We start from the raw sequence: 25,253 nt of genomic DNA on the forward strand, positions 1-25,253 counted from the left end.
TATGATAGAATTCACCCTGCAATTTCAGAGGGAGAAGATGGAATCAGATGTAACAGTATTACTAAATGAGTAAGGCAACAACAAAGATATGAGGAAGGATCTGGCCAGAGGTAATTGGAAGGGGATCCCAGCAGGGAAGACAGTGGAGCAACAACGGCAAGAGTTTGTAAGGGTAATTTCGGAGGCCCAGCAGAAATTTATTCCAAAAAGAAGGAAGATAATAAGGGAAAAATGAGGCAACCGTAGCTGACAAGGTAAGTCCTGGACAGCATAAAACAAAAGAAAAAGCGTACAATTTGGTGAAGGTAAGTGGGAAGTCAGAGGGTAGGAAAAATCAGCAGAGGATAATTAAACAAATAATAAGGGGGGGGGAGAAGATGAAATATGGGAGTAGAGTAGCTAATAATATAAAATAATATTGCTAGAGTTTTTTAAGCTATCTGAAAAGTAAGAGAGAGGCAACAGTGCACATTAGACCTTTAAAAAATGAGGCTGGAGAAGTAGTAATAGGGAACAAGGAAATGGAAGAGGAACTGAATTGGTACTTTGCTTCAGTCTTTATAGTGGAAGAAGCCAGCAGCATATGAGAACTTCAAAACAGTCAAGGGGCAGAGGTGACTGTAGTGGCCATCACTAAGGAGAAACTGCTAGGGAAGGTGAATAAATCACCCGGACCAGATGGTCTACACCCCAGGTTACGGAAGGTAATATCTGAGAAGATAGTAGAGGCATTGGTGGTGATCTTTCAGGAAACACTGGTGTCCATGGGTCGCAAAGAATTGGAAAATGGCTCATGTAACACCCCTGTTTAAGAAGGGAGGGAGGCAGAATACAAGAAACTATAGGCTGATTTGTCTGGTCTGTTGGTGAGATTTTAGTGTCCATTATTAGGGATGAGAATGCGGAGTGCTTGGAAGTGCATGGAAAAATAGGGCAGAGTCAGCATGGCTTTGCCAACGGGACATCTTGCCTGACAAATTGTTAGAATTCTTGGAGGAGATAACAAGCAAGTTAGACCAAAGGAGAGCCAATGTGCGATATGTATGTGGATTTCCAGAAGGCCTTTGACAAGGTGTTGCACAGGAGGCTGCTAAATAAGGGCCTGTGGTGTGAGGGGCAAGATACTGGCATGGAAAGAGGATTGGCTGACTGGCAGAAGGCAGGGAGTGGTAATAAAAGGGCATTTTTCAGGATAGAAGCCAGTGACTAATGAAGTTGTGCAGGGATCAGTATTGGAACCACAACTGTTCATGGTATAGATTAATGATGTGGACAAAGGAACTGGGGGCATTGTTGTAAAGTTTGCAGTTGGCACAAAGATAGCTGGAGGGACAGGAAGTATTGAGGAGTGGAAAGACTGCAGAAGGTCATGCTAGGAAAGTGAGCAATAAGTGGCAGATGGAATACAATGGCCCGGTATGGCAACTGCTCTGCCCAGGACCGTAAGAAACTACAGAAGGTGGTCTGCACAGCCCAGACCCCACCATGGAAGCCAACCTTCCATCTATGGTCCCTATTTACACAGCTCGCAGCCACAGAAAGGTGGCCAACATCATCAAAAACCCATTGCACCTGGTAATGACCTCCAACAACCCCTTCCATTGGGCAGAAAATATAGAAACCTGAACACATGCACAAGCAGGTTCAGGAACAGCTTCCTTCCAGCTGTTATCAGACTGTAGTATGGACTCTAGCCTCAAATAATGTAAGCTGCTATGTAACCTGTTTGCCTGTAAGTCTTTTTGATCTGTACATCCTTCACTTGTTGTGATCTGCCTGTACTGCTCGCAAACAAAGCTTTTCACTGTATTTCAGTACATGTGACAATAAATCAATTAATGTAAGAAAATGTGAGGTTATGCATTTTACTAGGAAGAATAGAAGTATAGACTATTTTTCTAAATGGGGAAAGGCTCTGGAAGTCTAAAGCACAAAGGGACTTGGGAATCCTAGTTCAGGATTCCTTGTCAATTCCTTGTTAACTTTCTTAGAGTTAACAAGCAGGTTTTGTAGGAAGTTAGGAAGGCTAGTGCAATGGGTATGGGTGGGATGCTCGGAGAGTTCGAGCAACTCGAAGCGGCAAATGGCCTTTCTCTGTGCTGTAGGGATTCTATGATATTTCTATGAGAAGAGCAGAGATGTACTACTGAGGCTCTGGTCAGACTGCAGTTGGAATATTGTGAGCAGTTTCAGCCCTGTGTCTAAGGAAGGATGTGCTGGCTGTGGAAGGGGTCCAAAGTATCCTGGGAATTAAGGGCTTTTCATAAGAGGAGTACAGTAGCTGGGTCTGTACTTGATGGCATTTGGAAGGATTGGAGGGGTGATCTCATTGAAACTTACAGAATACTGAGAGGCCTGGATACAGTGAATGTAGAGAAGGTGTCTCCACTAGTAGGAGAGACTAGGACCTGAGGGTCCTAGAGAGAAGGAACAACCCCTTAGAACTGAGATGAGAAGAAATTTCTTCAGCCAGAGGGTCATTAATCTGTGGAACTCATTGCTACGTGGGCTGAGGGCTGTCATTAAGTATCTTTAAGACAGTTATAGATAGGTTCTTGATTGGTGAGGGGATCAAAGAGACAAGGTAGAAGAATGGAATTACGAAACATATCAGCCATGATCAAATGATGGAACAGACTCAATGGGCCAAATAGCCTAATTCTGCTCCCTTAACTTACGGTTTTATTTTGAATAAGACTGGCTGCTCATAGATTGCCCTAATAGCCCTGACTCTTTAGCTTCTGGGCAAAATAAAAATTCTCTGAAAATAAAAAGGTAATGCCCTTGGTTAAAATAAAAAGTAAAAAATGCTTTGCCGTCAGTCAAAGCTGACAATCAATGTGAGAGTTAAAGGTATAAAGTGCTGATTTCCAGAGCCCATGTGTTTTCATCTCTGCGGTATAAAGCAACGCTGTCACAGTGTGCCATTTTCACCCCTCCCACTAGAGCAGCAGTACAGATAATGTTTGCCATTTCAAGTACTTGTTGAGTAATTTGCATAAAGAGGGGTCAGTCACTTACTTTGAAGTGTCCAGATTTGCTCCCTCTAGCAGAAGCAGACCGCTTCCAGCTCCCATAGAAAGATAATTTTTTGTCAGATACTGAACCAAGATTGTCACAAATTTCCATCAGAACATAAAATATGCAGATTCCTGAGATCTGAAAGAGGACAGACCCTTATCAGATACGTCTGCTTCTGTTGGGAGCACTTTTTCTGGGGGAGTCCTCAGTTTAACAGGCAGCAGAAGATGCAATTGAGATTCTGGTTTCCTGCTCCTTGATGCAGCTGCATATATATATTGCAGTACCAGGCAGGTGGCAACAAGCCACCAGCCTTCAGATTAACTAAGTTTCTTCTACATTTAGTGAAAGGAATAGTATGATTTGCCTTGACCTTTTCACCCATTTTAATGTTATCACACTGCATGTATCATTGTATAATTAAGCATAAGAAGGGATTAACTTTGGGGCAAAAGAGTAAACCAATTTTCTGTGAATATTGACCCCAATTATTTCATGATTTAAGACCAACACTTATGAGCTTGGGATTGTGCATGGCTTTTTCATCAACATTCACCATTTGCATGAATTCCGATGGTTAATAGTTTAGTATGGTAAAACAAACTTCCTTTAACAATATTGAAAGCTTCTGGGTTGACACCAGTTTGTCATCCTAGAGGTAGTTTAATAATCTATAATTAAATATAACAAGGATAGGACTACACTTAAAAACTTTCACATAGCAGCAATTGAGATATCACTGTTGTATTTAGATTGCAGTAAATTTACATGTAAGCTATTACTGGGAAGATATGTCCCTTCAACTACATCCTTCCTTCAAATCTATGTTAATCTATAAGAGATCAGTATTTTAAAGGGACAGGAGTGCACTCACTATATATGCACATTGTGGTGGCAAATATCAGCTTTAGCTTTAGAGAGGGACAATCAGTTTTTGTTTAAAGTGATATTTAATGTCAATGCAAGTGAGAGGCTGTGATTAGACCAACAGGTCCTGAGCAGTAAAGCCAGATTGTTATGTCTGCCTGGTTGATGAAGTACCAAGCAAATATTATATCTGCACTTTAACTTTAGAGCATTTTTGTCAACTCCCTACTTGATGTTTTGATATCTGCACATTTGAAATGTTGCATAGAGTGCCATTTCATCTCTCAGTAGTAACTGTACAGACTATTTAATTTGAAATTATTAAATTAAAATTATTGTTTAAATAAATTAGGTTTAATCCAAGTTTTTTTTAGAAAGGAACAATAGATTGTAATTGGATAAAAGCTGCTTTGAGATTTTTACAAAAAAGATACATTTGAGACTGAACTATAAGGATCAGAGTGTGAGTGTTAATTTTGAATTTTGTGTTTCTGTTAGCAAGACATTAATGACATGGGTTAAGTTCATAGGGCTAGGGTTCCTACAGAAGTAGGTTTCTGGTCAGTGGAAAAAGATTTTATTAAGATATTGTAAACGTAATCAAAAATTTAAAAACAATTACACTTTGGTCTCAAAAAGAAGAATAAATGGCAGGTTCTGTGTCAAACTGCAAGATTAATTCTTACTGTCTGTACTGTACTCAAAATTAGATAAGAACTGAAAGCTGATAGTGTCATCTATTTTATAGAACATGAATTAAATGACTTTCTTTCCTTCATTTCTTTCTCTTTCTCATCTATTCAAAAGGAATCCAAACTTTGAAAGAAACCAGGAAAACACAACAAATCAGTCAACATTCACACAGAAAAATACAGGTTAATGCTCTTCTTTTATTCCATGCCTCTTTGCATTCACTTGAATTTAACGCAAACATTTTTAAAATTTCTTTCTCTGTAAAAGTCTTGCTGTTGCAGATAAATTCTTGTTTTTGTCCAACCATCCACTACATATGACAAGTGTTGAAAAATTATATGAAGACTTTTTCTAGAAAATTCTTCACTGTTTACAAGCGATCTTGAACATGACATCTGGATCATCTTTAATTCATTCTTCATTCATGTGGACATAAGTCCTTGCTTTCAGCCCATGGATTCCTGATGACCAGTGGCTTGATGTCCTCTAATGTGATTGCATCAAAATTGTCAGTCAGAAGTGCACCTACAAAAATCATCCCATTTTCTTCAGCACAGTTATTATCTATGCATCGTAAACTTCTGTCCATGTTAGGGTCCCTTGAGGAACAGTTCTTTTCAGTGATCTAGCTAGTTGGAGGAAAATAAGTTGTGGGCCAGGGGAGCTATTTTGTGTATTTAACATATAAGGTGGTGTTCCTGTGGAGACAAGTCCAAAAAGACTCTTCAACCAAAGGTGTTGCTGTGTGTAACCTGGTGAAGGAAGCAAAGTTCATATTAGGCCATGATCTAGAAAGGGTAAGAGTTTGGCAGTAATTGTCTAGGATTAGGGTTGCATTTTATATGATTACATGCAGAATACCTTCAGACTTGCTTCTGAAAAGAGGATTTTTCATGACCAATGACAACAGTGGTACTGTCTCAGTTCCCCAAGGCTGCTGCAATAAATCTTCAGTCAATGATTCTAAAATCTTCATCTGCTCTTGAATAAGCAGAAAACTGATTTTACAAAAGGCAGAAATGTAGAATCAACAGAAGATATAGCAGCCTTAAGGAATCAAAAAGTTGTCATTAATGAGTGTTTACATTTTCTGTTTTTGTGCTGAAAAATAGTTCACTTGTATGATTACTTTCAGTCAGAATTGGGAAAACTCAAGAAAGTGGTCAAATTTTTGTTAGTGAGATAGTTTTGTTACAGAGAGGATATGAACAGAACAGTTATATGGTAAGTGGTTAACAGAAAAAAATTTTGGAATGATCTATAAATGTAAACATTGCTAGCTGAGGAAATCTAAACGTTCCCAAATTATTGAATGAACTTTCTTTGTTATAATGGCTTAATTTTGGACCTTGACACAATTCAGATGCTTGTGAAAAATGCTTTATCTGATTTGTGAGATTAAATCATTCTCCTTCCAGAGCAAATTCTGCCAACTGCAACCCCCTGTATGTTCTACATACCAATGGTGACTCAACTGCAATCTTTATATCGTCATGCTAAAACTACCTTGTCATCATAGATTTAACTGGGAAACACAAGGCAAAAGGAATGTCATGGCCAACATAATAAAGTAATATAAGATTTTAAAATATTATTTGGAATGCTTGGCCTGTAATATGTTAGAAGGCATGGACCTTGTTGATGTCCTGGACAACCACATGTACAGGAATTGTTCCTAACTGCAGAAACCTGAGTTCCAGGTTTCAGAGCTAAAGCAACAGCCTGACTCACTGTAGCACACTCTTGAGGCTAAGACTTAAATGGATAGCACAACCAGAGAGATGATCGCACTTCATCTTAAAGGCCTGAAGGCAGTAAAGGAATGGGTGACTGCCAGGCAATTCAAGAGAAACAAGCAGGCGGTGCAGGAGTCCACAGGGGTCCCACTCACAAATAATCTTTGCTTTCTGGGAGCTGATGAGGACGCATGTTCCTTAAGGGAATGCAGTTATGGCCAGGTTTGTAGCACCACAAACGGCTTAGCTGTACAGGAGGAAAGGAAGAAGCAATAATGATTCCAGGAACATGGCTCCATGTTGTTATGTTGCTTTCCTGGTGCCAGGTGGTGTCAAAGGACAGCTGCAAGACAATCTTCTGAGGAAGGGAAAATAGCCAGAAATGGTGGTGCCCATTGGTGCCATTGTGGCACCAATGACTTGGGTAGGAAAGGAGATGTGGTCTTGAAATCAGAACTTATGGATCTTGGTTGAAAATTAGCAAGCAGGCCCTCAAATGGAGCATCATATCTGGATTACTCGTAATGCCAAGTGCAAGTGAGAAAAAAGGATTAAGCAGATGCTACATGGCTTGCAACATGGTGCAGGAGGGAGGGCATTAGTTCTCCGAGACACTGGGGCTAGCTTCAGGGAAGATGAAGAAGCCAGACAGGTTGCACTTTCCTTGCAGGTGGTTTGGTAGTGAAGTGTAGCAGAGGCAGTCTAAATGGAAGCATTCAAGAAAGCATTGGATGATTATTTGAATAGAACCACAGACATGAGTTTAGAGTAAAGGAAGGCAAATGGCTCTAAGTCATAATACTCGTTGTAGACCCAGTGCTTTACTGGACTAAATGACCTCCTTCTGTACTGTAAAAATTCTTATTCATCTTCAAAACCATATATTTGATGTTTTTAATAGTCTCAAACTTAAAATGTAAACTTAAAGTGCCTTGACTGTTTTTTATATCAATGTATATAAATGTAACTTGTACTACTTCCCACCTAATCATATATTATAAAATTATATATAGAAGTAAAATAGCATATAGTTGCTCCTTATAGCACCAAGTTGGTAATACCTTGCTAACAATATCTCCTGTGACTGTAGCCATGAGAAAAATATCTTCTACTATGTGTCTCTTGTATTTAATGTCACTACCTCATTTTCTGCACCAGCATTGAAATTATCATTGATTTAATTGTCACATCTACCCAGACTCTGTTACTATTCTTCTATAAAATCAGTTGTCCAAAACCTCTGGAAACACTTGACTTGTCCTATTCATTTACTATGTCTAATTAATATATCAAATTTGATCTGTGATCTCATCCTACTTCTGCTTTTTCTCCATCCTCTGTTTTCTTGGGCCTTTGGTTTTGTACACGCTGGCCCACTTTAGCCTTATCTGCAATGAAAGCATCTGGAGTAAAAACAGAAGTTCTTGGAAATACACAACAGGTTAGACAGCATCTGTGCAGAGAGAATTAGAGCTAATATTTCAGATCAATGACAGGATGAGAAATGTGAACTCTTTCTCCACAGGTATAGCCTGATGTAAAGGGTCTAGGCCCGAAACGTCAGCTTTTGTGCTCCTGAGATGCTGCTGGGCCTGCTGTGTTCATCCAGCCTCACATTTTATTAGCCTAATGTAAATATGTCGAATATTGTGTTTTTATTTGTCTCACTTTGTAAGTTCCTAAATTGCTTCTCAATGACAATCCTCAAATTTGAAAATGAGTAATAGGGTGGAAGGGAAAGTGATGGTGGTGGCAGAAGTATGTCACGAATGTTTATTTTGCCGAACTCAACAGCTCAGCTCCTCCGCATAGTCAGGGAAGTGCCAAAAAGCATGGATTGAGACAAGTTGTAGTTTTCTTCCAAAAGATCCTTATTGAAATGTACTCATTCCAATTACAGGCCTTTAAAAGCAGTCAGTTTTTGTTTGTCAGTGCCTGCCCTAGTTAGGAGATGATATTCTATATGTTTGCTGTCTCCCTAGGGAATGGCAGCCATTTCTCAAATTCAGTTTTTGGATTCCCATTGAATCTGATACCTGGGTGCTTTCCATAGTCAAGCTCTGTATACTTTAGAAAGCGCAGCTCAGCAATGGCATTGGACACTAGTGTCAGAATTCCACTGGTATTCTGTGGGAAGGAAGATGGAAAAGTTGGTTCTACCAATTGCTACATCAGATACAGGTTCGATAAAGGTGTGAGGAACAAATGATCACAAACCTCTAATTCGGAAAGAGGCATAAGCAGTAAATTTTTCTAGTTCTGAAACTGTAGTTTACTATAATCTTCCTTGCAGCAGAAGGTACAATTCTATGTGAGACTTCCTGTCGATCCATAACCTGCTGAGGCTGTTATTCTCAGTGATTGGCAGGTGCCTTCTAAGGACTGCAGAAGTAATTGGTACCATTATACTGAATATGAGCAATCTGCCTCTGGTATTCCTAGAGAACTTTCTTTCAACCTGTACCATTGAACCATATACTGGATACACTTTAAAATTCATCAATGTGGAGCCAACTCTGGGGCTCTGTAACTCGTACTATGCCTTGTCACTATGTTTTTGTTGTAAGTGTGCCTTTATATGTGCCCTTTCTCTTTAAATGTCATGTTGTATTCTAATATTCTAAATAGTTCAATTATAGTCAGTTATGTGGCAATTTTGTCGAAACTCTGCTTTCTTTGACTTAATATAAATATTCCTTTCATGTCTAGTGTGTGCAGGTGATATTAAACAAGGAATTAAATATATTTTAAAATAATTAAAACATATCATCTGCCCTGTAAGAGCTCCATCATGCATGCAGTTTTCCTTTTTATGCATTGCAGTTGGCCAAATAAAATGCACAGCATGATTGAAGTCAGCTGTGATTTATTAACACTAAATTATAATAGTTAAATTAAGTTTTTGTGTGTTTTGTTTAAGAGAACCTTACTAATTGAAAGATTGCTTCGTGAATCAGTTTAGCCTGCAATGTGGGAGATTGCCACAGCATGTATTACTCCATCGATCCACCCTATCAGCCTACTCTCGATCAGTGATGAAAGGTGTCATCAAAAAGCACTAACTCAGTAACAACCTGCTCACTGCGGCTCAGTTTGGGGTTTGCAAAGGGCGCCCAATTTCTCACAGCATTATTTCCTTACTGCAAACATGGATGGAAAAAACTGATCTCCAGGGGTGAGACAGGAGTGACTGCCTTGGACATTAAGGCATCATTTAACTAGTCTGGCATCGAGAAGCACTAATAAAACTGGAGTCAATGGGAATTGGGGAAATCATTCTCATAGCTAGCACAAAAGGAAGATAGTTGTGATTACTGGAGATCAATTATTTCATTCCAGGAACATCTCTGCAGGAATTTTTTAGGGAATGCCTTCGGCCCAACCAGCTTCAACTGCTTAAATAATGACCTTCCCTCTATCAATAAAGTCAGAACTGGGGATTGTTGCTGATGATTGATTCTGAACATTGAGTCATCATGAATGCACAGATATAGAAGTAGAGAGAGATAATGGGAACTGCAGATGCTGGAGATTCCAAGATAATAAAATGTGAGGCTGGATGAACACAGCAGGCCAAGCAGCATCTCAGGAGCACAAAAGCTGACGTTTCGGGCCTAGACCCTTCATCAGAGAGGGGGATGGGGGGAGGGAACTGGAATAAATAGGGAGAGAGGGGGAGGCGGACCGAAGATGGAGAGTAAAGAAGATAGGTGGAGAAGGTGTGGGTGGGGAGGTAGGGAGGGGATAGGTCAGTCCAGGGAAGACGGACAGGTCAAGCAGGTGGGATGAGGTTAGTAGGTAGCTGGGGGTGCGGCTTGGGGTGGGAGGAAGGGATGGGTGAGAGGAAGAACCGGTTAGGGAGGCAGAGACAGGTTGGACTGGTTTTGGGATGCAGTGGGTGGGGGGGAAGAGCTGGGCTGGTTGTGTGGTGCAGTGGGGGGAGGGGATGAACTGGGCTGGTTTAGGGATGCAGTGGGGGAAGGGGAGATTTTGAACCTTCAGTTCACCTGGGCCATCTCCAGCACATCCCTCACCTTCCTGGACCTCTCAGTCTCCATCTCAGGCAACCAGCTTGTAACTGATGTCCATTTCAAGCCCACCGACTCCCACAGCTACCTAGAATACACCTCCTCCCACCCACCCTCCTGCAAAAATTCCATCCCCTATTCCCAATTCCTCCGCCTCCGCCGCATCTGCTCCCACGATAAGATATTCCACTCCCGCACATCCCAGATGTCCAAGTTCTTTAAGGACCGCAACTTCCCCCCCACGGTGATTGAGAACGCCCTTGACCGCGTCTCCCGCATTTCCCGCGACACATCCCTCACACCCCGCCCCCGCCACAACCGCCCCAAGAGGATCCCCCTCGTTCTCACACACCACCCTACCAACCTCCGGATACAACGCATTATCCTCCGACACTTCCGCCATTTACAATCCGACCCCACCACCCAAGACATTTTTCCATCCCCACCCCTGTCTGCTTTCCGGAGAGACCACTCTCTCCGTGACTCCCTTGTTCGCTCCACACTGCCCTCCAACCCCACCACACCCGGCACCTTCCCCTGCAACCGCAGGAAATGCTACACTTGTCCCCACACCTCCTCCCTCACCCCCATCCCAGGCCCCAAGATGACATTCCACATTAAGCAGAGGTTCACCTGCACATCTGCCAATGTGGTATACTGCATCCACTGTACCCGATGCGGCTTTCTCTACATTGGGGAAACCAAGCGGAGGCTTGGGGACCGCTTTGCAGAACACCTCCGCTCAGTTCGCAACAAACAACTGCACCTCCCAGTCGCAAACCATTTCCACTCCCCCTCCCATTCTCTTGATGACATGTCCATCATGGGCCTCCTGCACTGCCACAATGATGCCACCCGAAGGTTGCAGGAACAGCAACTCATATTCCGCCTGGGAACCCTGCAGCCATATGGTATCAATGTGGACTTCACCAGTTTCAAAATCTCCCCTTCCCCCACTGCATCCCTAAACCAGCCCAGTTCATCCCCTCCCCCCACTGCACCACACAACCAGCCCAGCTCTTCCCCCCCACCCACTGCATCCCAAAACCAGTCCAACCTGTCTCTGCCTCCCTAACCGGTTCTTCCTCTCACCCATCCCTTCCTCCCACCCCAAGCCGCACCCCCAGCTACCTACTAACCTCATCCCACCTGCTTGACCTGTCCGTCTTCCCTGGACTGACCTATCCCCTCCCTACCTCCCCACCCACACCTTCTCCACCTATCTTCTTTACTCTCCATCTTCGGTCCGCCTCCCCCTCTCTCCCTATTTATTCCAGTTCCCTCCCCCCATCCCCCTCTCTGATGAAGGGTCTAGGCCCGAAACGTCAGCTTTTGTGCTCCTGAGATGCTGCTTGGCCTGCTGTGTTCATCCAGCCTCACATTTTATTATCTTAGATATAGAAGTAGTCTGTGTGCAAAAGCAGCAAGACTGGAACAACATCTAGGCTTGGGGTGATAAAAGGCAAGTAACATTTGCACCACACAAGTGTCAGGGAATTATCATCTCCAACAAGCGAGAACGTAGCCATTGCCCTCTTTGTGTTCAATGACATTACCATCACTTAACTCCCGGGATGTTGAAATTAGGGGATTATCATTGACCAGAATAAGAACTGGACCTACTCTTCCCATTATCTTCACATTGCAATGAGTGTCAGTAACAATTTAGAATTAACTTTAGTTTTTTTTATATGAAGTTGCTGAAACTGAGGTAACCATTGTTGGCACAGAAGCACTTGTGTTGACTAATAAGTAGAACATCCTTTACTGTCACTGGTACTCCAGCAGGGAGTACAGTGAAAAATTGTTTTTTTACAATGGATGCCTTTTAATGGCACCTTTTTTAGGTACCAGTACCCAGGAAAAGGAATTAAATCACTACTTCCTACAACAATTATAATTCTAGGCATTTAGAATTGATAAATAGTCTAACCATGTCCCCTCATTTTTCAAGGGCTTTGATTACCATTGCTTGATTCCCAGCAACATCACGCTGGGGTCTGCAACTGACTAGGAACCAAACCAGCCATATAAATATTGTGGGTACAAAGGCAAGTCAGAGCCTGAGAATTATGAGATGAGTAACTCACCTCCTGGCTCTACAAAGCATCTCCACCTTCTGCAAGACCGATCCTGACAGTGATGAATGTATTTCACTTGCGTGGAATAATATGGCTCCAATATCAGTCATCCATGTCAAAGTAGCCCACTTAATCAGCACCCCTGTCCATGACCTTAAACATTCACACTCTCCGCAAATGATACAGTGGTAGCATTGTGTATCGTATCGAGGTGCATGGCAGTAACTTCCCAAGGTTCCTTTGATAACATCTTAACAAATCCTGGAACTCCCTTCTTTACAGATCCTAATACTGTAAAAGTACTCACACCACATAGGCTTCAGTGATTCAAGGTGGCAGTTCACCATCATATTCTTGGGCAACTAAGAAATGGGCAACAAACCAGATTGTTTGTTAACACATCCACATCCAATGAAAGAATTTAAAAAAAGGTTTACAACAATGTTCTTAATGCATCTTTCTTTAACAAATAGTTATGTTGCTGACTGCAATCTCAGGGTGCATCATGTTTTTTAATGTTCATCTCAAGAGTGCTGCAGTTGTAATTGCAAAATTTTAAATCTTGCAGTCAAGTGGAAAAAAGAAAATTCCTTGCTGTTTTTGTCCAGTTTCACCTTGTCTGTCTGACGTTTCACCTGAAGTGCTCACTTCATATGATCAAAAACAGGAATCATGAAGTTAATTGCATTACTGTCATTGTGGTGAAATGTGGGATTTCGTTGGGTATGCCCTGGATCTTTTAAATATGTACAGGATGCCTGCAGCCCCAATACCTTTCTAACTGTTAGTTAAACGACCTCCTGTGGCTCCCGGTCTCACAAATAATTTTGCTTCTTTGTTTTTTCTAAAATCAAACTACATCCATGCTTTGAATATTTTAGTTCATTTTAATTTAATAGCATATTCTGGAAAATAACTATGTAAACTTTACCAAATGTATTACGAGACTGTTTTCTTAAAAACATGGCCCAGCACAGTTAAATGAGGTAAATGAAATGAGACTGTTTCCTCATGTTTTACACCCTACGAAACAGAGTCCACTTCCTGTTTTGCACAGCTGCACAGTCTGATTCAAACCAAAATAGTCACAGTAAACAAAAGCTAGTACTAAAGTTGTTTCTTCTTTCCTAGAAACAAGAAGTTCAACAAAATGTACCAGAAGCAACTTTTGTCACTAGTATGATTTCGCATGAACACAAGTGACTCAACTCATGAAACTAATTTTAGAATGCAAAGATTACTTATGTGCTACATATTCATTCAAATAAAGATGAAAGTCAAGTGCATGACAACTTATTTTTCAGAGGGCAGCTTGCAAGAGACAAAATATGAAGTTTTCATGAAGCATTTGTTTACTGGATCAGCAATTCTAACCACTAGTAAAATTCTAAGAATCTAGCAGATGTGGGAAATGGTGCAGAAATAAAGGCCTATTTGCTGAAAACCAGACCCTAAAATATCTCTTTTCTGTCTCCCTTTTCAGCCTCCTGTTACGTCGTAAGACCAGAGGACCAACAAATGATCAACTTTATGTCAATCTGCAAAATTTTAAGAAGTACATTTTAACTGATCTGTTTTGTACATATTTTTGATATTAAATGAATAAATACAGGTATATTGTGGATCATTATTAAAACAAGTTAAAAGTGATTATTTTGCATGGGTATACCACCACGGTGAAGAGTAATTTGCCCTTAAAGACCAATAGATTACAACTTTACTCATTGTACTGATTTCATGTACAAACAGATGCCTGATTGCTTTACTTCAGCTGCAGATAAATAAACATGTTCTGAACCTCTTCAGACTCACCTAGTGTTTCTTCAAATTATAAAAGTATTTACTTGATTATTATAAATTAATTTGAAACAGAGGCAATGATCTGTATTTTGAAAGAAGTAGATTTTGCTGAATGCATAACAGCAAAAATGTGCAAAAACACTTGTCATAAAAAATGGCAGCAGAACCATGCAAGTGTAAACCTTTTCAAATAGATTTACCTGTTATGTGACAAATAACCAGAATTTCAGACAACTCGATGTCAGCCTTCTTCAGTATTTGATACTGTGCTGAAAAGACATTTGTATAAAACAATATCTGTGTACATTGTTTTAATTGTCTTAAAATTCTACCTAATGAAATTTGTGATGCTATCAATTCAAAATGCATGCATTAAAATGTCTTTTCCCTAAGTTTAAAATGTGTGAATATGAGGCCCTATTCTTTGTATAAACTAATGTAAAATATTGTACTCTGATCTGGAATATTTTAGGCCTTACTATTTTGCCTTTCCAGATGGAATGTGTTTTTGAACAGCACATGATCAAGTGTCATTTAAAAAACGTTTGTTAATCCAGTTTCCTCATTTTACATACAGACAGTCTCCAAATTATTTTGCTACATCTGGGTAAGTATGAAAGCTCTCTTCCTATAAAAATAATGTTAAAAAAATTATTTTCATGATCTTGGTTGCATACGAAATTGATGTATTCCAAGTTGCGTTTATTACCTTGTTTTTCCTTCCACGATCATAAGTTTTCACTCTGAGTTCAATTTTGTTTTTCAAAATTATTTAGAAAGAAAAATTATGCCAAATGTAGAGCAACAAATTTGACACTTATCTTCAGAGATGTAGACCAGAATAAGCTGTACTACTATAAGTTACATTTTCACTGGCATATTACTTGAGCAACACAGAGTAAAACTACAAAAGTACTTGGAGAAACACAAGCTATTCAGAATCTGAAAGGCGTGCTCAACAAATCCTAAAGAATGATTTGTTTAAAAACACAGCAGATGAAGGAAATGTAGTGAGTATGGCTTATGATAGATATTCAAAAGCATTCAATAATAAGATGGTAAGTAGAATTAAAGAGCATGCAATTATATGAATGTGTTGATGTTTAAAAGATCAGAAAAAAAATTGTTGAGCTAAAAGGAAGCTTCTTGCGCTGTAAGGAATAGCTAAGTAAATAGCCATATACTATATACCGTAGAGAAGTATAGGAACTGCAGGGGTGCTCAAGAAAGCAAGAAAATAGCAAGAACTGCAGTATGGAGCTTTAGGAACATAGCAGAGCAGGCAGCATCACAGGAGTAAGAAAGTTGGTGTTTCACTTTGTTCTGAAGAAGGGTCTCAACCTGAAACATCAACTTTCCTGGTCCTCTGATGCTGCCTGACCTGCTGTGTTCCCCCAGATCCACACTGTGTTGAATTCAGAGAGCCAAGCAGGGTCATGAAAAAATGCTGACTGGCAAGATTATGGAGAATCCCAAGACATTCTACAAGTATATCAAGGGGAAGAGAATAACCAGGCAGAGAGTAGGGCCCCATTAAGGACCAAGGAGGAAATCTGTGCATGGAACCAAAGCACATTGGTAGAGTGTTAAATGAGTTTTTACTCAGGAGGAGGATGCAAGTACAGAAATTCTTGAGCAGATTGAATAAGCAGCAGTGGAGTATTGGAGATTTTGGTGGGTTTAAAAGTAGACAAATATTCAGATGATTTGAAGCCTAAACTGCTGTTGGAGATGAGGGATGAAGTAACAGGCACCGTGACCAAAAGTTTTAAATTGTCTCTAGCCATAGGTGGCAGAGAACAGGAGTAAAGCTAATGTGGCTCCACTTTACGAAAGTGGAAGAGGATATACCAGGAAACTGCAGACCAGTGACTCCCACATCACTGGTAGGGAACTGTTGGAGAAAACATTGAAATAGAAGATAAACTTCCATTCAGAGGCCAAATTTGATTGGAATCCTGCCTAACAAGTCTGTTTGAAATTTGAGATGGTGATCAAGTGTGTAGATGAGGGTAGGGCACTTAATGTAGTTTATGTGGATTTCACCTGTCTTTGGGAAACTAGTAAATATAGTAAAATCTTATAGCATCCAGGATAAGTTGGCAAGTTAAAATTGGCTTAGTGATAGGAGACAGAGGGTGATGGTAGAAAACTGTGTGTAGAGCCCAGTGTGCCGTGACATACCACAGGGGTCAGTACTGCATCTTTATTGTTTGTTATTCACAAATGATGTAGATGAGAATGTATGTGTTGACGGGAGGGGTGGCTGGAGAATGATACGTTTTTGGATGATAAAGATTGACTGGGTGGTTGACAGTGAAGAGGAAGATCTTAGGTTACAGGACAGTTAAAAATAAATTGGTCAGATTATTTCAGAGATAATTGGAACTGCAGATCCGGAGAATCCAAGATAATAAAGTGTGGAGAGAGATAATGGGAACTGCAGATGCTGGAGAATCCAAGATAATAAAATGTGAGGCTGGATGAACACAGCAGGCCAAGCAGCATCTCAGGAGCACAAAAGCTGATGTTTCAGGCCTAGACCCTTCATCAGAGCTGAACACAGCAGGCCAAGCAGCATCTTGGGAGCACAAGATGCTGCTTGGCCTGCTGTGTTGATCCAGCTCCACACTTTGTTAATAAAATGTGAGGCTGGATGAACACAGCAGGCCAAGCAGCATCTCAGGAGCACAAAAGCTGACGTTTCGGGCCTAGACCCTTCATCAGCTTTTGTGCTCCTAAGATGCTGCTTGGCCTGCTGTGTTCATTCAGTTCCACACTTTGTTATCTTGGTCAGATTATTGCCAGGTCGAATTTAACTGAAAAATCTGGCAGGATACGTGGAAATTCAGTGGAATAGAAGGATCTTTGGGTGATTGTCCACAGATCTCTGAAGGTGAGAGGACTGGTTAATAGGATAGTTAAGAAGGCATATGGATTCCTGTCTTTATCAGTCAAGACATAGTGGCTCAGTGGTTAGCACTGCTGTCTCACAGCGCCAGGGACCCGGGTTCGATTCCAGCCTCGGGCGGCCGTCTGTGTGGAGTTTGCACATTCTCCTGTTTCTGCGTGGGTTTCCTCCGGGTGCTCCAGCTTCCTCCCCCAATCCAAAGATGTGCAGGCTAGGTGTATTAGCCATGCTAAATTGCCCGTGGTGTTCTGGGATGTGTGGATTAGGTGGGTCCGAGGGGGATGGGTCTGGGTGGGATGCTCTGAGGGCCGGTGTGGACTTTTTGGGCCGAAGAGCCTGATTCCACACTGTAAGGTTTCTATGAAAACAGGGAAGATTATGTTGGAGCTGAGCTGAACTTTGGTTAGGCCGCAGATCAGAGTGTGCAATAAGGAGCATAAATAGAAAACAGCTGTTTCCCTTATTTTAAGGTTTGAGAACAAATGAAAGGCAGGAGGTTTAGAGGGGATTTGACAAAAAAAATTTTCACTCAGAGATGCAATTTTTGGTAATGTAGTTGAGATGGGTAACCTCACAACCTTTATAAAATAATTGGATAAACACTGAAAGTGTCATCGCCTACTGCAAGAAAGTGGGACTGTTATAGCTGGTAGTATATTTTTAGACGTACTGACTCAATGGGCCAATAAGCATCTTCTATTCTAGAATCATAGAATCTCTACAGTACATATAGAGGCCATTTGGCCATCAAGCCCAAACCGACCCTCCAAAGGACATCCCACACAGACCCACTCCCCACCCCTGTCTGGAACCTTGCATTTCCCATGGCTAATTCACCCAATCTACATATTGCTGAACACAAGGAAGCAATTTAGTATGGCCAATCCACTTAACCTGCACATCTTTGGACTGTGGGAGGAAATGGGAGCACCCAGCCAAAACCCATACAGTTGCCCACCACTGGAATTGAACCTGGGTAGTGCTGTGAAGCAGCACTGCTAACTACTGTGCCAGCATGACACCCCGCTGTATGTTATTATGATTCTTCCACAAGTGTATGCAGCCAACCAATCTGCATTTGGCTTCGCTGATGTACGGGAGACTGCATTATGAATAGCAAATACAGGATACTATGTTATCTTTAAGTGTTTTTAAAGATAATTGAGTATACACTACTCAAGGTAGTTAATCTCAGCCTTAAAAAAGTTGAATTTAAGAAGTTTTTGCTCCTCTCATAGCTAATTAATGATTGTTATAAATAAATTCAAGTGATAAAAATGTTTATAATGCACTGCTTCAGTCAAATTCTGACTGCTTCTCAGAATCTCGCCAGCTAAATGGTGCTGCCAATTTTGAAATTAGAAAACTGCTAGTTTTCCATTAGATTTAAACTCTCAATCTTCCAGTTTGTTTCACTTTTGATAATTTACCATGTTGTTATTTCTTTCTAAACAAGTTTCTAACAATGAAGCGAAACAATTTATATTTACAACTGTATAACTTAAGAAAATATTCCTTCTAATTACTGAACAATGATATTGCAAATACCATCTACCTGACTGCAAAGTTAATGAAGTATTCTTTTCCTGCCACTAGAGGCCCCTACTATATACACTGTACAGCAGAATGAAAAAGGCCTCCAACTCATCCATACATCATTATCTTCTGGCCAAGTATCCTCCCATTTCTTACCTATGTGATGCCTCAGTAACATCAAAACATTCAGCTCTTCAACGTCCTATTTGAAGATATATCTGCTCTATCACAATTACTTAGTTGCACCTCTGTACTATCTCCCATGTTCTTGCCACATTACACCTACTGCTGAAATCTCATCCATGCTTTATTACCTTAGCTATGTGACTACTTCAACAAGCCTCCTTCCTTCCACCCTCCATACATTCAATCATGCCCAAAACTCTGACCATATCTGAACTCACATTAAGTTCTATTCGTCCACTAACCTTATGCTCACTAATGTACTTGGCACTTGCTCTGACTCAATTTTAAAATTCCCATTTTTAAAAAATCCCTCCCATGGCTTCAGTTCACCTAAGAAAATGCTGCATCTCTCCACCTTTGGCATCTTGTACATTCCCCACTGTTTTTGTCCTAGCAGTAGTGTTTGTGTCTTCAGTTTGCCTAAGCCCTAAATTTTGGAATCTCCTACTCAAATATCTGTGTCTCCACCTTTCCATCCTTGTTAAAACAGCTAAAACTAAACTCTTTAACCAAATGTTTGATCATCACACTCAAATCTGCTTTTGGAAATTATTCATTAAATAATCTAAAGTGTACCAAGAGTTACATTGGAAACCAAATTGAGCCCATCACATTTATGCATTCCAGGAGCTATACGTATTAATAGACAGGATCCTGTTTTATGTATATAAAGGAATCTGTACAAACTCTGCACTTTTTCCATTGGGAAAAAGGTGACATTTTGACTCCTAGTCTGTGCTGTATTCCCATGGCAATACCCTGACCAATGTAGGTCAAATGGAAGAGCAATAAGTTGAGAGAGCCCTGGATGTCTAAGTCAATTCAGGATTGGATAAAGATGAAGTATAACAAAAACAGAAGTTTCTGGAAGCTCAGCAGGTCTGGCAGCATCTGTGAAGAGAAATGCAGAGTTAATGTTTCAGATCTGGTGACCATCAGAAGATGGATACAGAAAGTGCAGGAGGGATCTTAAGAAGGCAACTAGAAAAGCAGAAAAGGGCACGAAAAAGGACTTGCTAACAGGATTAGGGAGAATCCTAAGATATTTTATAAAAACATTAAAGGTAACAGGTTAACCAGGGAAAGAGTCGGACCCATTAGGGGTCTAAGGGGGCAATCTGTATGTGAACGCACAGGATATTGGAAGGGTGTTGAATGAATACTTCTCTTCAATTTTCACTTTGGAAAAGGAGAACATAGGTAAGAAATTCAGGAAATGGAATGTGAGAAAATTGCTGTTTGACATAAGAAATGGGGAGTTATGGGAGGCTTTGTTGGGCTTAAAAACGGACAAATCCTCTGGCCTGGATGAACTGCATCCCAGGATGCTGTGGGAGGTGAGGCAAGAAATTGCAAGAGCTCTGACACACGAGTACTGGAGGACAATTAATGTGGTTCTGATTTTTTAAGAGGGATGGTAGAGATAAACCAGGAAATTACAGACCAGTGACAGTCTCGCATCAGTGGTAGGGAAACTATTGGAGAAAATTTTGGAGGGACGAATTAATATCCATTTGGAAAGGTAAGGGTTAATTAGGGATAGTCAACATGGCTTTGTTAGAGGGAGGTCATGCCTAACAAATTGGTTAGAATTTTTTGAAAATGTGATCATATGTGGATGAGGGAAATTCAGTTGACGTAGTTTATATGGATTTTAGCAAAGCTTTTGACGAGCTCCCACATGGGAGACTGAGAAAGTTAAAGTACATGGATTCGAGGGAAACTTGGTGAGATGGATCAGAAACTGGCTTAGTAATGGGACACAAAGGGTAGCGGTAGAAGGCTTTTTGAGTGACTGGAGGCCAGTGTCCAGCGGTGCATCACAAGAATCAGTACTAGGACCCTAATTGTTTGTTATATACATAAGGTATATAGATGAAAATATGGGGGAATGTTACACAAATTTGCAGACAACACCAATTGGTAAGGGTGGTTAATAGCAAAGAAAATGGTTACAGGAAGATACAGATGGGTTGGTCAGATGGGCAGACCAGTGGAAAATGGTAAATAACCTGATACATGCGAGTGATGCAATTTGGAAGAAGAAACAAGAGAGTATTTAATGAATGGCAGGACACTGGATAGCTTGAAGGAACAGCAAGTTCTTGGGATAATTATTCATAGATCCCTGAAATCGGCAGAGCATGTGAATAGGATAGTTTGGAAGGCATATGGGACATGTGGTTTCATCAGTCATGGTACAACATACAAGAGCAAGGAGGTAATGTTGGAAACAAAACAGAAATTGCTGGAAAAGCTCAGCAGGTCTGGCAGCATCTATGAAGGAAAAAACAAGAGTTAACATTTTGGGTCCGGTGACACTTCCTCAGAACCCTGAGTTCTGAGGAAGGGTCACCAGACTCAAAATATTAACTTTTTTTTCTTTCACGGATGCTGCCAGACCTGCTGTGCTTTTCCAGCAATTTCTGTTTTGTTTCCTGGTTTACAGCATCCGCAGTTCTTCCAGTTTTTATGAGGTAATGTTGGAGTTGTGCAATGTTGGTCATGACATACCTGGATTACTATGTGCATTTCTGATAACCTCACGACTGGAAGGATGTGATAGCAGTAGAGGGGGTTCACCAGAGTATTGCCTGGGATAGAGAAACTGAGCCGAAAGAAGAGACCAGTAGGCTTGGATTGTTTTCTTTCCAGCAAGGACGACTGAGGGCATCATGATTGTGGTAAATAAGATTTTGAAGGATATGGACAGGGTGAATAGAGAGCGACTGGTTGCGTTGATTGAGGGATCAATCACAAGAGGGCATAGTTTTAGGGTAAGGGGCAGGAGATCCACAGGTGATTTGGGGAAAAACATCTTCACTCAGTGGGTGTTGGGAATCTGGAACGCACTGCCTGGGAAGGTAGTGGAGGCTGGAAACCTTACAGCCTTTAAAAAATGTTTTAAATATCATAACATTCAAGGATATCGGACAAATGCAGGAAATTGGGATTAGCACACTTTTAGTGGTAATTATATCGGTGCAGACTTGATGGGCTGAAGGGCCTTTTCCACACTGCATGAATCTGAGTCAGAACCTGCCTGGTCTGTCAGTGAAGATTCTATGTCTAATGATGGCCCAGTCAATCAGCACCCTCTTCTCAAGTCTGTTGCTTGCATCCTATGAGTGCAAGATGAACCACTTCAACACCTTATCTCCTTTTAGCAATGCTTAATTTCTGTACCACCAAACATTGTTTTAAGAGACCCTATATAAATGCAAACTAGTATGTTGACTTCAAGTGGCAAAATATAAATGCAAGCAATAAATTTCACATCCCATCCTCCTTCCACTCACTGCACCCAAAAGTAATGGAGAAATAAAGCTGAATATCAGTAAAAATTGTCTGGTGCCTCTATTAACTCCTTTGAAAACAATTGAGTAAATTACTGCATTGGAATTGGAAATTACTGCAATAAATATATACCAAAATTATTAATGACACTAACAAATAATAAATACAGGAATACTTAATCTATCTTAAGTAACAATTAGTACTTTGAGCTTGTATATCCAGAAATGGGTGAAGATATTTATATAAAAGGTAGTAAAAACAAACTTACTGACTAGCTTGTAGTTAACACACTGCAGGAAAACAATCTTGAAATCTTCACTGGGTGAACACACTTGATAAAGAATAATCAGTGAGCGTTGAGGAAATTAACAAATCCTTTGGAGTTTATTGAAGATCAGTACTAACATCGAATACAGACATATTTGTTTTGAAAATATCATCTGTATTTAAAGTTTAAAAATTCAGTATATGAGGTAATGTATGATGCTTGGTAGCTTAGGAGAACCATTGTTTTGAAGCTGTAGGGAAGTTACATGGTTATCTCAAGTTAATATCCATTTTGTTTTGTTTTTAAAATTATACTAATTAATTTCCTATTACATTCGAGTCAAATTAATGGACAGTCTTCAGGGCCTGGGTCTCATTGGTGTAATTGGATTTCCACTACAAGCCACAAACCCTGCCCTCATCTTTTAAAATATTGAAGCTAAACTAGAAATAAAAGCTAAAACAAATACACCAGCATGAACAAGAAATAAGTTTGCATAAGTACATCCATTACAAATGTGAACATAAGAAATTAGTGAAAGCTCGTGCAAACTGAATTTCTAAACCTTCTTTAGAAATATTCGGTCAATCCTTTGCGCCACTGCAAATGCGTCCATGTAATATGTAGTCCATATGAAAGCAGAGAGGGAGTTTGAGGTACCCTATGGTGCCAATTTTAAAGTTGCACATTTTGTTCCTATTTGGAAATGTTTTTGATATTTTCTTGGTAACCAAAAAAAATTTACATTTATACATCCCCTTTCACAATTCTAGTGCATCCCAAAATGTGTTATAGTCAATGTGCTATTTAAGTGCAATCATTCTTCTAATATAGGAAGAAGTTGCAACATTTCAAGAAACTTAGGTGCACATTAAATGGAGCTTTAAACTCTCAGAACAAAGCTGACCAGCTTCAGTGCCACCGCTAGCAGGAAGCGTTCTGGTTAAGGCAGAAGATGACAAAGCCAGGTTTTATTATAAGAAAATGTTTGCAAATTTAAAATTTTATCAAATTGGTTATTGATAAAATTATCAAGAGAAATAAAACCCTACTGAGCACAGGCAGGACAAACAATAAAGCAATCAAATCTAAAACGAATAGTCCCTTTTTACCCTTGATTAATTAATGAACCTGGAGTTGTGCCTACCATGACCCAATCCCCATGTCTCTGTACCTGCAGGACTGTAGTTTGGATACTCTATATTAAATATGATCTGTTGAGCTTAAATTTTGCCAAATTTGCTTAGCAGTTTATACTTGTGGAAGTTATGCAGCACTAGAAATGGTATAAACAGGTTAGTGAGGCATCTTCGAAAGTATCTTGACCTTCCATGAATTTTGAAACTGGATCTGCCATTTTCAACAGAATGCCCAAAGATAAGTTAACATAATCAAGTTCAGGTAACCTTTAGTGGACAAATGCTTAAACGCAGCAAACATTGACAACGGTAGATTAGTGTCAATAACAAAAAACCGAAATCAAATATTTGAAGTGAAAAGCTTTTTAAAGGTTGCAAAATACATTATTAAAGTGCAGCAAATTAAATGATTAAAATTGTCCTGGTTAAATTTATGTTGGATATGGGCACAAGATTATGATGGCCATTAATAACTGGAAAGAAAGAATTATGGGTGCAGTTGTAAACAGCCTTGTATAGATACAAAAGTGTAGGATGGACCAGAAGAGAACATCCTCAATGGTAATAATGCCAGAAATTTCTTAAGAGGACAATTTCCAAAATGGATTTTTTCTTTCCTCATAAATTGGTGTGTGGAAATGAAAACAAAAGAAGGAATTTTAATTTTTAAAGCACAATTTATGGCTGAAAGACTAATGTATACTCAATTATGCAGAACCTCCATTTAAGAAAATATTGTGCATACCAGAAAAAAGATGACTTAGTGGATTTGACAACCAGACCTACAGTACTAAAGTCACCAGATATGATAACTGGCTTAATAAAAACTGAATACTGGTGACGTTGGAAATCTGAAATAGGAACAAAAAGTAGAGTACAAATTCAGATCTGGCAGCATCTGTGGGGAGATTTGAGTTAAAGTTTTGAGTTCAATCTGACTCTTCTTCAGAACTGAAAGGGGCTGAAAATGGTGCCTTTCATGTTTGACAGCGATGGAAGGAGGAACAAGTGAAAAAGATAGCTATAACAATTACTAGTTTGAACTGAGTTATGGTCTTCACCATGAATAGCAAGGAATGCTATAATCGCTTTAGTTCAGGCAAGGAAGCAAAGAAGAACAAAGCCAAGTTATTCCCACTTCTAATCATAGATTTGGATGAACTTAAGTTTCAAAAATCCCAAAACTCATTTTGAGTTTATGTGATGAAAAAAAGCCTGTTGACACCAAAAGAAAAACCAGAGTCAATTTCATCAGGAAAATGTTGGAGGAAATTCTGCAAAACATTACACAATGAAAATTAACAAACCTTGAAACACACGTACACAAGAAACAAATCAGTCTAGGCAATCTATAATGACTTACAAAAGTAGCCATCATTCCAACCTCACCCAGCTATTTGCAAATACACTGCAATAACTTTCATTGATCAACATTTTAGTTACCCTGAAGAATTCATGATTTATTATCTGATAGACAGTTGAATCAACCCAGATAATTATAATAAACGAATATTTGATTTAGAGATTTAGAAGTGCAAAAACTACAATATACATGAATAAAGAAAATAGCATCCTCTTTCTCTCAAAAATTGCTAATACTGAGAAAAAGCAAATCCGATTTTTCAATATTTAAAAATAATCTATTAAAAAACCTAAGAAATTTTTTAATGTTGAATTTAGAATCATAGAA

At 39.8% G+C, this 25,253-nt stretch overlaps 1 protein-coding gene across 3 annotated transcripts in view; it reads left to right on the forward strand.

Annotated features, from left to right (window-relative positions):
• The window catches only part of sdccag8 (SHH signaling and ciliogenesis regulator sdccag8), a 328,334-nt gene extending 313,708 nt beyond the window's left edge, over positions 1-14,626 (forward strand). For 2 of the 3 annotated variants that reach the window (XM_048536980.2, XM_048536979.2), the window contains one exon: positions 13,910-14,626. In XM_048536980.2, the coding sequence (XP_048392937.2) occupies positions 13,910-13,927 (18 nt within the window). In that variant the 3' untranslated portion in view covers positions 13,928-14,626. Of the gene's footprint in view, positions 1-4,695; positions 4,764-13,909 lie in introns of all 3 variants that reach the window. The other variant, XR_007248182.2, reaches the window with a different exon arrangement.
• Positions 14,627-25,253: the final 10,627 nt, after the last annotated feature.

This window comes from Stegostoma tigrinum, chromosome 9, assembly GCF_030684315.1.
Source record: "Stegostoma tigrinum isolate sSteTig4 chromosome 9, sSteTig4.hap1, whole genome shotgun sequence".
NCBI classification, from domain to species: Eukaryota; Metazoa; Chordata; class Chondrichthyes; order Orectolobiformes; family Stegostomatidae; genus Stegostoma; species Stegostoma tigrinum.